General features: G+C 36.5%; 1 protein-coding gene across 10 annotated transcripts in view; it reads right to left on the bottom strand.

The window, feature by feature from the left end:
- Positions 1–5,107: 5,107 nt before the first annotated feature.
- HEATR5A (HEAT repeat containing 5A) overlaps positions 5,108–16,080 on the bottom strand; it is a 69,210-nt gene continuing 58,237 nt past the window's right edge. For 8 of the 10 annotated variants that reach the window (XM_030034111.2, XM_030034150.2, XM_030034165.2 and 5 more), the window contains 7 exons: positions 14,389–14,516; positions 13,336–13,483; positions 12,343–12,615; positions 9,768–9,992; positions 8,715–8,869; positions 7,069–7,282; positions 5,108–6,791 (listed from right to left, as the gene is read on the bottom strand). In XM_030034111.2, coding sequence (XP_029889971.1) covers positions 6,490–6,791; positions 7,069–7,282; positions 8,715–8,869; positions 9,768–9,992; positions 12,343–12,615; positions 13,336–13,483; positions 14,389–14,516 — 1,445 coding nt within the window. In that variant the 3' untranslated portion in view covers positions 5,108–6,489. The remainder of the gene's footprint in view (positions 6,792–7,068; positions 7,283–8,714; positions 8,870–9,767; positions 9,993–12,342; positions 12,616–13,335; positions 13,484–14,388; positions 14,517–16,080) is intronic. The other 2 variants (XM_030034155.2, XM_030034183.2) reach the window with 1 other exon arrangement.

The raw sequence follows: 16,080 nt of genomic DNA, 5'->3' as shown, positions 1-16,080 counted from the left end.
ATTTATCCACAAAGTCTAGTTGCATTTAACTACCAACAGTCTCAGCACAGATCCAGGCCACCGGCAGTTAATTGAGCACCCCCCCCCCCCAGCCTCCTTAGTGTTCCTGAGCGCTGGTAGCTGCGTGTCCCGTGGGATCTCAGAACAGGCACCTGTGTGAGTACGTAGCTAAAGAAATCTACTGGAAAGGTAGGAAATTGCCTATTTGGAAAAGAAGGTATTCACTCATAGCTTCCCCAGGTTCAGCTGCCCTCAGACAGAGAAAACTACTTTAGTAGTTCACACCATGCCCACTGACTGGCTTTCCTCCCTGTACCTACAGGACAGGGGGATGTATGGCCTTTTGCCACATCTCCAAGGCTATGTGGGAAAATCAGGATAAAAGGCTGCAAGCCTTTAAGCCCCAAGGGTCTGCATGTATCCATATTTACTGCATGGTTTAGAGGGTGCCTAGAACAACAGATGGGTTGTGGCTCCAACTCGAGACCACTCGTTCTTAAGTACCTCTCTCCACCCAGCTTGACAATTCTCATTTTACAGAAGTAAATTATTCCCAGATTTGTTGGCCTCAAAAGCGAACTAGGAGGAATATGGACTAAAAAAAGCCCATCTCACCCTCCCCCTGACCACATTACTGTGTCACTTGACTCCCCGACAGCTACACATAAGATTGCATCATGCCTCAGATTGGAGGTGAAAAACCATTTACTTGCATTGTCTCTTCTATTACCCCTCTTCATCCCATCCTTGCTCATTTAATAAATACAGTTGATGAAGTATCATAAAAGAAAACTTGATTTTTTCCTATAGGCAAATTCTTTTATTCCTCTAACTGAATTTCAGGTAAATTTGGTGGCAACAGCTTGAACCAGTTATCCTTGTATCTGTGTTTCCTGTAAAACATGCATACAGCTGTGACAATTTTTTTCTTGGTGTTTGCCATAAACCTTAACACGAGAGATGAGGTTAAGAGCGTTTGCCTTCATAATGATAGGTTGTATTTTCAAATTGCATAATATTTCTATTTTTAGATATAAATCAAAATTGTTTCCAGAATCCCTGAGGCCTGTACTTGCACTGAAAATGTGTCTCATACAAAACCTTCTCCTTTTCTTGTGGAAAAGAATACTGAGAACTGAGGCACTAGGCAGAAAAAAATTGCTTACAAAAATACCATACTCAAAATCTTCCCCAGAGAAGGTTTAATAAAAAAAATATTCCCACTAGTAGCAACAGGGAATCTCAGCAATTCTGTACTGCATTTCATTGGCAGTGAGATAATTCACATACATTTTAATACATTAATATTAACATTGGTTTAAAAAAAAAACAATTTTAGGCTATTAGAATAGGATTTTATGAATCTTTGCCATTACTAAATTTAGCTTCTTACCAGCAACTTTTAGAAGCAGACTTTCCTCATCTGCAAACTCCTTTACATATATAAACAATACATTTTTCTGTGCAATAACTAGACAAATTGGCACATACACGAATATGCAGACTGAGAGCAGACTCTGCTGTGGCTGGTACTCACCCTCCCAGTTTTTCTCCTGCCAGTGCCGCCATTAAGCAGCTGGAGTGCAAACACAGAGGCAGGGGATTTGATGCCACATTCTACCTTCTAGAATCTGATTCCACACTTCACATGACTGGGACAATGGAAGTGGGGATGGGACCATAGAGCAAAAATGATATTTGGCTGCAGAGCGAGTGAATTTGGGTTAATCTACCACAGGTTACTTCAGGAGGTTTTGGAAGCCTGTTTTTTGCTTTGACCCGTTTCTCAGACAAAATCTTCAGCCCTACTTTTGCTATATTTAGATGTCACTTCCCCGTTCATTGTTACATGTAATAAACCATTTATTCTCCAGAGAATCCAGAGAACATTTTAGGGGAAAAAAAATTTAAAAATCTACAACTGCACATCAAAACCAAACTAAGAACCACACAACATTTTGGAGAGGCTGGTGGCGTAGCACTGACATCTTTAGTGTTTCCTTGTACAGACAACATAATGTATCACATGCATCTGGTTTATTTTATTCTACATAATCAACTTTTGGTATTCATTATTTTAAAATATGTTAGAGGCAGGTAAAGCATGTCATGTCTGGCCAAATATGCTTTTTAATTTGTATATCTTTGAAGCTATAGCCCACTGTCATTAAATAGCTTGAGCAGTATATGTAAAAATTAACTGCTTGCTACATACTTCAGCTAACTGGAGTCCTGTGTGAAATGTCATCTACAGCAACAGCTCCAATGTTGCTCAGACAAGAGCGCTACGGACAAATCTGCATGCTTCTTTTAACATTTGGCTGCATGGAAGTACAGTTTAACTTTATTGGGTGTTTTTAAGGATCAGAGGTTGCAACTCAACAACTATTTCATCATGAATGTATTTTACGAGCAACTTTACTTGTTAGTGTTTAATCAGGCCACAAGGGTTTCTCATGTGCAAAAAGCAGTATCTAGGAATGCCCACAGGATCAGGGCTGGCCAAGGAGCGCTACTTTTGAGACACGAGGGAGAGGCTCTTCCTGTGGTTTTTGACACCACAGTGCAGAGAAGTAGAAGAATAATCTACCTTGCTGTGTGTTCTTTTATTTAAATCTGAACAGAGAGTGTTAATTTTTTGAGGAGTTTTCCCCTTGCTTTCTTGGCTTGCTTGAAGTATCACTGGCCAAGTTTTTCACTGGGAGAAAACACGAGCAGTTTCTTAGTAGACCACCATTGGTTAGGAAACAGCATGCTCTTCTAGGAAACAGCTTCTGACTTGCTGTCTACTGATGAAATGAAACTCCATTTTAGGAAGCAGAAAACAAAAAATGTATATAGCAGTGAGGTTAGGGATGAAGCTTTAGAGGAGAGTGTCACAATGACCCCTCATACGTTGTTATTGCCACAGATATATCCAACTTCATTCAAATTAAAACTAGATTGAAATTCCGTTGAGCTTGCTGCACGATCCCTACTTAGCACTAGTACTATTATTTCTGATAAACTAGCAAACTATCCTAGATCACTCCACTCCTCCTGCAATTGCAACGATTCACATTGTTACTGCTGTGGCAGCCTTGGAGGGAAAGAATCCCTTTGGAAATCCCAATTATTAACTGACTTTTATTAATAAAAAACCTGCTCTGCTTCCTATGCATTTGGTAATCATATTTTATGGTGATATGTGCATCACTTGACTGATGCTTCTCTCAGCCTGAAGATGACTCCCGCACCTCAGAACATACCAGATCAGTCTCAGACTTATTCTAGCCTAAGCAATACTATTAGAAATGCTGCTTATTCAGCTGGAGTGCTACAGACTTGTATCCAATTAAAAACAACCACATCCCAACTGTGTGATGCTTTTGCATGGTTTTGACTAATTCTGGTTTGTTGCAGTCAACAGAAAGTTGTCTGCAAATAATTTTTGCATAGCACTTAAATATTACATTCCGTGATGTACCCATATTTTTATATATACACTTAAGGTTAGGCATAGGCAGGACCTTTTGTCACAGAAAAACATTAAACTTTTTAAATAAACAGTGGAAACATACAAAGTAAACACGCATGCAGGCCACATGCTTCATTGCAAAGACAGTTTACTGGAAGAAAATTTACTGGTGCTTGTAGAGAAACGGCAAGAAAAACAATCAGCAAGGAGGCGCGGAACACAGGAAGGAGGAGTGGTAAAAGTGAGACTTTGGTTTATGGCTAAACATATGTTTGGCTCTTCTGCTTGGCTAAACGTAAGGGCTTGAATGCCAAGCAATGCCTAACAGAGAGGAGTAGAATCGAAACCAAAACTGCTCTGTGGTCTTACTTATTTCTTCAGGAAAAAAGAAATTTATGCAAATTCCTTGTAAATAAACAAGACTGCATCAATGATATCTGATATCTAAAAGCCAAATTCTTTTTATAACTGAAACAAGATTACATCTGTAGGATTCATTTATAAAATCTTAAATGAGTAGATTATTCACATGATCTAACTCATTTTAAGTGTACATAATAAAGCACAACTCAGGGCACAGGTATTTTTACTATGTGGATAAATTAATTATCTGGATAAATTAAGCTCACACATATGTCCTAATTTACAGTAGACATTAAGAGTTAGCAACGATTCTCTTTAATTGTTTTTGCTTCTGCTTTTAGAATACAGAGGTATGTTGAAAATGGTACTTTTCCACATGTGGCTACAAGACTTGACCAAGAAATGTCAAATCACATAATTATGGTACTTCTTAGTGACTCAGTTGTGAACTACTACAACGAGACCCTCTAAGAAATCTAGCACTAAGCTCTTCTAAATTTTGATTTCTGGCTTTTAACAGCTTTGCTTGGTGCTCTTGCAACTTGAGCATGCTTCTTGAAAGTTTTTGAGCAAAGTAGAATTTAATCAGATTGTATTATCAACATTAAAAAATGTTAGTGAAAAGAAGGTTAATGCTGTTCTTATACATTACAGAAAATGAAAAAAGTAGCCACATATACCTATTGTAGCAACCAACTTTCTCAGCAATATTTTTGGCCACTTTGATAGTAAACATGACATGAGTTTCATTTAAAAATTTCAAGTCCCGTAAGAATCTCTATGATTTTCCAGAAGCGGCCTTGGGGAGGAAAAAAAAAAAAAAAAAAAAAAAAAAATGGAATGTACCCAGTGAACTTTAAAGGGAAAAATAATGAGATAAAAAATGACTAATGAGATAAAGATGGCTAACTGCTAAATTTAATGTAACTCCCTTTCAACACAGCCAACAACTACAGATTTGACTGCAATGGAGAGGTGGAACAAAGAACTTCTGGTTCTCTGGGGAAAGATGGAAGGCATCTCAACCATCTTCCCATAGTTCACACATTTCAGCGTTTGGCACAGAACAGGTATTCACACACATAAAGTCTATCTCCCTGATCCTACTTATTTATCCATTGTGCTATGCAGAACAGAGGAAGACCTGCAATGTCAAGTCACAGACATTGGTGCATCCAGCCCAAACATTTCTTACTAGTTTCCTTGTGGCAGCATACAAACATTTTCCTTCTGTTATGGAAGTCCTTAGAGCTCCTCTGCTATTGGGTAAAATGACTAAGACAAATCTTAAGTGAAGAAAATTAGCTTTATTTATGTAAATTAGAAAAATGAATTGTTAGAACTTTGGTCAAATGGTTAATTCTGTACAATTTACAATTATATTTATATACAAAACTTATAATAAAATACAGTACATCACACTTTTCCTGAGTCACGGTGTGTTTCTCAGTCCTGTAAATCTTTTTTTTTTCTTCTTTCTTTTAAAGTAATTAGATTCAAGAAGGAAATACTATCCTCAGTTTGATAATGTTTGGTTTAGATAATACTGGTATTAAGAAAGAACTCAATACACTATATGGAGAAAATACTTCATAGCCATTGCAATTCCAATAGTTACTTTTCTATATTAAAATAAGTTCCTTAATAAAAATGTTAATTAAATAATCCTTATTATGAGTTTGTTGCACTTTATTTGACACAAGACAAGCTGACTTCAAATATGTCCATCTCTCATTGCAGAGATACATAAATTTAGGTGAGTTACATGTATATATAACCGATCATTTAAAGATCAGGAAACACATCCAGATAGAGCAGATGTCTGAATCGAGGCACAGTATATTAAAATTGCTGTCCTATCCTGGACAAGATATGTAAGCTTCAGCTGCCTGGCTAGCCTAATACAAAATTGACACAAGTATACATCCTGAAAAGTGAGACTACATCAAGCAGCAAGGCACCAAGCCTGCAAATACTTACATATGCATAATAGTCCCACTGTGTAAAGCACTACAGAGTCCTCAGTGAAGAAACATTGTAGAGCTGTATTTAACAGCATTTGTTAAATCTCGGCCAGCTCAAGAAGTTATTGCGATTAAAGCTATCAATATTACCTTTATTGAGTTCAATTTTTTGAGATCAACAATAATCTATTGTAAGGCTTACAAGGATATTTAATCTGTTTACTTAATGACGCAGTGTGTTAAATTAGTAATTAGGATAGATTACAACCTGCAAGTAAATTTACGTCCCAGTTAAATAAAAAAAAAACAATCAGGGTAACTTATTTTTGACAAATACTGATTTAAAACAAAATTAATTTTACTTAATGGCTAAGTGTGGGCTGCTCCTAAATATATCTATGGTAAAGTTCACTATACTTTTTTAATATAGGCATGTGCATTTCTGGCATTTCAGTCCAAAATAATGAAATAATACAGATTAGATGACCTCTGACAGATTTATTCATAGTCTTTAGAGATGTCTAGGAAGTCTTACATTAACAGAAAGTTATCTAGAGATTTGCTTTCTCTTAAAAACTTTCTGTAATAATTCAGTGCAAGCTGAAATATCTGAGATCAACTTATAGCGATCCTACTCTGATTAGAAATTAAAAGGGACATTTTTTGCTGTTGATATCAAAGTGCATAAAAAGACAATATGAGACTTTAAAGAAAATTGGTCTTTAGCTGAATGCTCGAACTTTTCCCCGGATTCTTTGCATGTTTAGCAGTCTTCACTTTGACACTTTCTTGATTGCCTTTTACAGCTGACTCAAGCCTGGCTTTCATAGTTGGAGAGGAAGCCATTAGTTTTTTAAAAACTGATGAGTACTGTGGACCAATCTGCATCAGATTTTGCAAAGCAAACTCATGTAGATTTTTTGCCGACTTTGTAGCAGAAGCCAAGGCATTTTCATCCAAAAGAAAGGAAATAAGGATGGGAAGAAGGCAGGCCACCAAATGGGCACCTATAAATATCAAAAACACAACTTAAACATACACTTTTTAAAAACAGCTTCAACTTCTAACTAGAAGTATTTCTCTAAGTTAACATTTAACACAAACTATAAAGCTGCAAATGTTATTCAAACTGTACAGTAAAAAGAACCAACATCCTTGTTAGCAATTTTGTTAGCAATTACTGTTCAGGACTGGATTCCTAGTGGTTGTTTTGTTTTAATTTGTTACTTATGGCAACTTTCAGCATGTCTAATGCTTTGGATACTAGTAATGCAAGTAACTTACGGTGCTCTTCCTCAGCAGTGGCCGTAAGAGCTGTAACCACCTTTATTCCCTCCTGAATGACTTGAAGTTCAGCAGCGTTTTCAGGTTTTGCTTTTTCTGTTTCCTGCAGTTTTCCCACAATGGATGGTGCTAAAGAATGAATATAAGGATATGACACGGTTTTGTTTGGATGCTGAAAGATGGAGTGCAGCAGCTGGTAGCACTTACACTGTACCTAAAGGGAAAAGCAAATTTGCAGTTACAAAGTGTTACACTTAAAAATACATGCCAGTGTGTTTTAAAACTCACAGCTTGTCAGATAAAATTTTACGGATGGGGAAAAATGTGCCTCACAGCTTGAAAATTCATCAGGTTGCAGGCTGCTAATGCATAATACTTTATAGAAGCATTATAACTTGTAATCAAATTATTACAAGAAACTAGACCATGCTTTCTGTTTCTTTCTACAGAGCCCTACATCTTCCTACATCTTCAAGTGAAGGAACAAATATTATTTTTGTGTGAAGATTAAGTCTTAGTAGTGTTTTGAAAATATAACCTTTTTTGCAAAAATACAGCTGACTGAAAATAGGTGCTTAAAATACGAGCATTACCTCTGTCAAACTGTAGGCACAATTTTAAAAAGTCTCAATAGTACAGTAGCTTGCATGTCATTGGAAGTCAATAGGACTGAAACTGTCAAGTTCCTACATAATTTCTGAAAGGCTCAGATGCCTAAACACTTGGATAAAATTTGCAAATGTATACTACCATTTTCTTGCAGTCATATTTGGCATCCCCAGTTTCCTATCAGTGGAAACCAATGTTCATAATACTAGAAATGTGTTAATATATAAAAAAGTACTTTCTTACAGCTATTTCTCACGTAAAGGTAACTTTAATTTCTTGTTACTACATGAATATATACAGAGAAGATGCAAGAAAACCAGTTTACAGTGAATTCTCACAGTCAAACATTAAATCTAATGGATGTTATTTTCAGAGCTGGCCTTTCAGAGTGAGGAAGTCCCAACTCCTAGAAGAGACATTTGTATTTGCAATGATAATAAATGCAATTTTTTTTTCCTAATATGTTGGGTTTTTAGCTGAAGAATAGTAACAGATTAACTGTGTGGCACTACAATCTAAAGCAACTACGTAAAAATATTTATACTAGGTCAGAACGAAGCATTAATCTAATTCAATATGCTGCCTCCAGCAGTGTCCGGGAGCTGATGCTTAAGGGACAGTAAAAGTTATGTAGTTGTACTTGCTCCAGCTCCCAAAGACCCACAGCTGAGGGATTTCCTGTGCAAAAGATAGTATCTGTGTGTTGAAGATAAAATAAACAAATAAAATGAAACAGGTGCCTGAAAAACTACACAACTGTATCATGTACTTATCAATGTATAAAGCACTGAGTCTGATGCAATAAAAAAAAAATACATCATAGGAATACAGATTGTATACAGAATAAAAAATGGTAAAATGCATTGCTGGACATGTTCATGCTAACTTGTTCAAACTGTATTTTAAAATACAACAGATATAGTCAGGACAGAATTAACTGGAATCAACACACAGACCAGGTGAAAAAACTTAACAGAAAATAAGCTAAAATCCATTTAATATGATACTGATATTCTCACAACTTCACCAGTACTTACAAGAGGATCTTTTGAGTCAAGTGTGATTTTAAACTTCTCAATACAACGCTTTTGAAGGCACTCTACAGTAGTAACTTCTGGACTGGTAGACATAACAAATACTGTAATAGCAGTAAGCAGGCTAACTTCATCAAGTTCTTGGAGAAGCCCATCTACTATCAATAAAACAAGCAGTCTGTTAGGTTTGCATTAAAAAGTAATTCTATGAATTCAAGTGTTACAAAGAGGTGGAGTAGAAATATCCATGTCTACATTTCTTTAGGAATCTCTTTTTTCAAATACATGACATACTCGGATGCACTTATATGGACTTTTACTGTAATAAAAGCCAAGGCCAAGATGGGAATTCAGGGGTGGTTATATGCATATTTAGAAATAACAGCATACTCCTATTCCATTGTTCCTCTGTATAAAGCACAATAAATATCTTTGAAGAGCTGGTATGACATGTTAGGGTACTACCTATTTTGAGAATAATATAACATTTGCATTAAGAACATATATTCTTTTGCTGTAACTTAAAAACCCAACACTATAAACAGAAGTTCTAACAAATTACAACTTGGAGATTAAATGTGAGGAATGATAAAAATACTACAAACTTGGGAAGTTGAAGAAGCAGCACACAGAAAACTAAGACAAAAATATTTTTTCTTGAACTACTGTTTTAATACCCTTTGCTTCAATACAGACACTAATTCTTTGTGGAGAACCTGCATGCAGTACAGCTATCTTTTATGGTCAACTGTACACTGAAGCCATAACTCCTGTTTATTCCATCATACCATGTAACTACATAGTGGCGCTACATAATGCAGGGGTAAGCCTGAAATCCCACGTTTACTCCTTTACAGATGATGACTTCTCATATGAACTGTAGGGACAAGATTGCACTATAGTTTCAACTTGGTAGCCAACTAATTCTCCTGTGCCTAAGATACTAGTCTTTTTTTAAGATGTACATGAATTTAATTTAAATAAAACCAAACAACCTTTCACCGAAACATTTTTTGCTTTGTTTTTTAAACACACAAACACAAAATTTCTGCATACCTTGATCCCAACAGTCAAGCACTGTGACCAAAGCACTACGTAGAAGATCAGTCCAAGCAGTCCGACTCTTCTCTGCTCGAGCCATTGGAGAAGACAAGAGTCCTTTAAGAGCTTGTAGAGATGCAGCAACCGTCAAAGGTAACTGGCCATCTCGCAATTTCACAGCAGTTTCTTTAAGTACTCCAATAATTAGGTACAAGATAGTAGGAAGAACCGAAACGCTTCCTGTAAAACAAAGCAAATTAATTTCACAGAAGTTAAAAAAAATTCAGGTACCTTTTACATTAAAAAAAATTGAAGCAGTTTTCTTAGATTATCTTTTTTATTTATAATTTATCATTTTTAATCATCTATGTGAATGCAGGCACTGGTAATTTGAAGAAAGATTTGAAATAACATGTGACTTGCTATAGCAAACATGGAGTCACACTGCTTAAGTGAAGTTAAACCTCTTCCCCTTTTAAATTAGCTTTGTATATCTTTTCCTTGATGATTTTGTTATATGAAGTGTTGAATCACGTCATGTTCAGAGAAAAGCAAGAACAGAAAGATCAGAACCACTGAGGAGCAGAAGAAGAGAAGCTATGGAAGTATACAAAGTACTGAGTAGTAGAAAACAAATTATAATCATCTAAGCATATTTTGCAATGAAGTCAATACAGTGAAGGAAATTAACAGGGGGTAGTTTCAAAAACTGGTAAGAGGAAATACTTCTCCCACATGATGTGTAGTGAGCCAAGGATGTCATTGCTCCAGAAAATCACTAAAGTCAAGAATTTAGTAAGATTAATAAGAAGAGGATCTTAGACTAAAAATGCATGACAAAAATTGCTAGAATTATAATACAAAACTCCAACGAATATTTTGGAAAAGAGGAGACCTAAAGAGAGAAGCAGATTGTCCCACAGCCTACTGAAGAGGTCTTCATCAGTCCCTGAGAATCTGACAATTGACCTGTCAGAATATGAGACTATTAAAAAAAAAAAAAAATAAAATCACAGGAATAACTTGGCATAGCGGTTTTGCATATTCTTATGTCTTTGAATCTAATAGTAATACAGAATTCTGCACATATTGGAGACAGTCTAGAAACCTGCATACTTATCTGTTGCTCCTGTCTTAAGTTCTGATTCAGCAAAGTACAGAGTTAAGCATATGGCTTAATATGCTTATGTCCTTCCCTAATCAGCAAAATGCTTATGTTTTTAAGATTTTCATATGCTGATGTTCATGACAGACCTGTTGAATAATGAGGGTCTCTGACATATGCATAAGTATTTTCTGAACCTGAGGACATCTACTTTCTATTTTTAAATGGCCAAGTCTCTGAAAATTTACTGTTGAAATTCAGTAGGAAATGTAGTTCATGAGCATCATTTTGTTGAAAATTTTATTATGCATACATACCATGACAGGTGCCTGAAGTAAGACACATGGTATTCACAGGACTATAACTTCAGTTACCTATTAAAGGGGAGAAAATGATGCAATTCCACATAGGAATTCTCTTCTCTCTGATTATATCAGTTGACTTTTGGAGATGCTTCCTTATTCAACTGACTGTAAAAGCAAGCTTAAGTGCCTCCATTTTAGCCACCTGACTTAAATGCTTAAGTTCTCTAGTGTAAACATCTCATCTGGTCTGATCCTGCAAGCTGTTAGTTTGTAGAATAATTTGAACAGCTAAAGACAAAAAGAACTACAGGGAGAAAAGAAAAATTACAGATTATTTTTCATACAAGATAGTTGCCCTCAGATCTAAGTGATGCTACGTTTGTTTCCTCTTGCTTTGAACTGATAAATAATGAGCTGCAGATGGAAAAGAGAAATCATATCATTACCCTACAATGACAGCAAGAACTGCCTACTATGCCATTTGGAATATGCCACCCCCAGAGAAGAATCTTGTAACAGGGAACAAATTATGAAAAAAGAAGAAATTTCCAGGGCTGGTAAATGCAAAAAATTGCATAAGGTGTAACATGGATACCTAAGGTGGGAACAGAGGATTAGGGCAGACATGGTTTATAGGTGTGGCTGTAACAGTACTGAAAGATCCTATGAATATGATATTGGGGGGTAGCAGGGGGGAACCATCTTAAAGTTTGGAGTGAATCCAAAATTAATCATGGGTAAAAATCAACTAATCTGAGAAATCAACTGTAACACTCCTTACAGTGGTTTCCTAATGTTCAAATGATGGCTTTTAGTGAAAGGTAACATGATACGTTTCCCTTTTAAATTTAATTTATGTCTGCATTACAAATTCCAGAATAGACAATTCAAGTAGAACATAATCACGTAGCTATCGTATAGTTCCCTGTACAAAGTGAATCTATTAATTGCACTGCTACATGTGGGAGGAAAAGAAAAACTAGTCCTTTAATTACTTCAGTTTTGTAACTTGTTTTGTAATCTGACAGTCAAAAAAATAATTAGAACAGGAAATTGTCACAAGCAAATCAACAAAACTTGCTGCCAGATTTATCCAGCTGAGAAAATTAGGTAATAACAAGGGGGCTCAGAGGAGCCCAATATTCTTTCATTAATCTTTTCTTGTGATGAAACAGCATACCTTCAGGAGAGCAGATTGCAGGAACATCAGAGAGAATAACTAATGCTACTGCTACCAGTCTACTTCCATCTTCTGACAATAACAGATGTTTTCCAGATTGAACTGCAGGGCTACAAGTTAATTTAGGGTTGAGCTGGGGAAGCTGTCTGACAAGAATACAAACACACAACTCCAGTGTTGCAAAGACTAATGATTTCCCAGGCACCAGTCCTCCTGTGTCTTTGCCTTCTCCAAATTCTGGTAACGTTTCCTTTTCTGCAGCACCGTCATCAACTAAAACAAAAAGAAGAAACATGGCAGAAATCTGCAGGCTGTACCTTGTTTCCAAAAAGTTTACTTCTTCAAACTGTTTCATCACCAAGTGGTAATCTTGATACATATATATGTGCATGCATATGTATTCAAAGTTCTACTGGCAAACATCCGTCCTTCTGAATAAGCAAACTATGCACTGATTGTCAAAAGGCAAAAGCGTGCGCAATAGATTTAGACATACAATGTGCTGAGGCACCATGCCAATATGATGTCACCTGATATAAGTGTTTTGATTCTTCTCTCAGTTTTGTTTTTTTTGTTTTTTTTTTTTTTTTTAGAAAATGAACTTTAGGAAGTTACAATCAGAGAAACTAGTGGAGTCTAGCTTTTAACAGCTGTGTGTGCCGAGTCTCTCCACCACTCTACTGCAGCTGATTCCAGCTTTTTAATAAGACTCCTCCCTCACTGACACCACACAAGACTATCCCAACTGCAGTTTCTCCAGTTTTCCTCCTCACTTCATGCCCTCTAGTCACCACCAAACCCACGTGCTATCTATCATACCACCCTGATTTCTTATGTCAGGCACCTGGACTGACTTAACCAGGGTTAGTCACCACCTGTGAAACACTTCAATTAAGATGCACCTTGGAATATCACCTTCAAGAATCCAGTTTTCCAAGAAAGAATGGCTTTAACCCTGATAATATGTATTCAGTATCTCATACATTACTGTACCTTCTGCACTTCTCCGCTTTTCCTTCACATGTTCCTGAGCTGCAAAAAGAATCAGCCGAACCACTTCAAGGGCAGCAAGCTGAATATCAGGTGATTCTCTGGTCAGTATCAGTCGATGCAAAACATTCAGCAGCTCTACACCCAACTCCTACAGTAAGAAAAATGCTTAACATATCCCCATTTTAATGCAAGAATTTTAGAAACTTGTTAAAGCCAATAGTATTACTCTTACTAATCTCACTAAGGAACACAATATAATTGATACAATCATAGGAGTTGACATTTTCTTCAACATCTAGCTCCTAGCTCCCAAGTAGCAGCAGTCCTGCTCAATTCTCCCAACAATATCACAGTAATTTAGAGATAAGGCACTTAAACCTACTAAAAAAAACCCCCAAGTAATCTTTATCTTATGGCTTTTTAACTTGTAAACGTGGGGATACTACATTGTATCCCTCCTAAAGTATATGTATTTCCTTGTAGAGAGCATCAAGAGTCAGCAGAACTTGGGTGTGTCCACAGGTTTTATCACTTTTGCCTGTGTTAAGACAATTGTATGGCACACAGGATGGTATAAAGCTTAATTTAAAGGAAAAAAAAAAAGGAATTTTAAAGTTACTAATGCTTTTTAGTATCACTGGTGTGTTGTGGTTTTTTTTGGGGTTTGCTTTTTATTGTTTTTAATACCACTGCTTTTGTCCAGTTTCCTTTTATCATCTTCAATATTTACAACAGAATTAAATTAACTATCCCTTGACAGATTAAGAGAACTCTTTTTTCTGGAATTCTGTCTTTACCTGGCTCTCATCCCACTCATCTAGTTACTCCTTCCTGACCAAATGTCGTCAAGTTCTCTGCCCCTCACTGTCTTCTTACAGGTTCCACGTTGTGCTCTTTTTCTCTACTTCCTCTACAGCTTTGGATTTTGGTAAAGCATATAATTCACCCATTACTTATGTGTTGAAGATTCCTGGCTATACAAGGGAGTAGAGATACTGTTCAAACTAAAATTATGCCTTAATTCTGGGGGGCTTTTGATCATTAAAACATTACCTGATCACCACCTATTTTAGACCTTGGCCACGGAACATCAAAGAGTGCTTGTAGGGCACGTAAGCAGGCAATAATGTTCTCCATTGCTGCATCTGATCGAGGAGAGCAGAGAAATTCCACAGTAATTCCTGTAAGCATCAGAAGAAAAAACCTGTATGTGCTTGAAATTTTAAGAAGTAATTTTGTCAATTATGAAGTAACCTAACAGTAGGTTGCGCAGGCATAGAAAAAGCATTTGCATTTTATATTAAGTGAATTAATCTCCTATTGTTAATATCTTGGGGCAAGAACTCTATTTCCCTCAAACAATGAAAGAGCTTCAACTTCTGGACAGTATAAGACATGATTATAACTGGCTATTAACATAACTAAATAAAAAAATAGAGCAATTTCTGAGTAAAACACTGAATTCTAGGTCCAATGAATAGGCAGACAATTCATAATGAATACATAGCAGAATATTTGCCTAATCACACTGATTTATGTAATAGAAGGAGATAATGAAGAAAGTAATAATAGTTCATAAACTCAGAGACTGAAGCTTTACCTTCCTATTTTACAAAAATCCTAAATATCGCAGCTAGCACAACTGGATCGCCAGCAATAAGTAAATTATATGAAGCTGAAGCTTGCAAATCCTAGAGCAGATAAAAACAGTTACTTTTTTCTGAGCTTTCAGGACCCTTCAGATAACATTTTATGACATTGGAGATAAACTTCATATAAACTGTGATCCATATTCTCATCCCAGTTGTACAGCCGTAATTCCAAAATGTGTGATGACTTGGGAAACTGATCAATGTACACTAAAGAACAGCTGTGCAACAGAAAGTGTCCATGTTGTAAAGTTCTTTCAGCTTCTCTGTAGGAATTGAAAATGAACAAGTGGAATATGTTCAGAAGCAGAATAAACAAACCAGGTGTCCATGGTAAAGTATATGAAATTTGAAGCACTAATCCAGTGGTATAGGAAGCAGGGGAAAAGAGCAGCTTTTGTATCAGAGGTCCCACTTTTAACTGATGGAGCAATGGAGTTCAAAAAGAAACTGGGTCTGTGCAGGAAGACTGGGATTCAAAAGAAGCCATATGCATCTGGGTCATACAAACCCATTCCAAAAAAGGATTACAAAAGAAGGATACAAAAGACAGACCAAAGGAAAAAAATATAACCAGAAATGCCTAACTGTGTAAATTTAGAGAACTGGGACTGCATTCAACTGCCTGATTAGCCTCTGTAGGAGCGGAGGCTTAAACAGAGCTTTATGTGGACTTAAGGAAACACCTTTTTACTGTGAGGGTGACCAAGCACTGGCACAGGTTGCCCACAGAGGTTGTGGAGTCTCCATCCATGGAGATATTTAAAAGCCGCCTGGACACAGCCCTGGGCAACTGGCTTTAGGTGGCCCTGCTTGAGAAGGGGATGGTGGACAAGATGGCCTCCACAAGTCCCTTCCAACCTACACACTATTCTGTGATGTAAAACTGTACTTCAGTGACCTAAACCATACACTCTGTAATTGTGGCACTACAACCACAATAAAATTCACCCTTGAACGTGTATGTTTATAAGCAGAGCAGTAAGCACTTGTTTAGGACTTGTTTAGCTCACACTGAGCGTTTTTTCTACCACATTTGGGAAAACGCTCTACAGTTTCTCACCAGGACTTAAAATTCTTCTGACTATATTTTTCT

This window comes from Aquila chrysaetos, chromosome 2, assembly GCF_900496995.4.
Source record: "Aquila chrysaetos chrysaetos chromosome 2, bAquChr1.4, whole genome shotgun sequence".
Classification (NCBI taxonomy): domain Eukaryota; kingdom Metazoa; phylum Chordata; class Aves; order Accipitriformes; family Accipitridae; genus Aquila; species Aquila chrysaetos.
The sequence above is the reverse complement of the archived record's forward strand: the minus strand, read 5'-3'. Positions and strand labels throughout refer to the sequence as shown.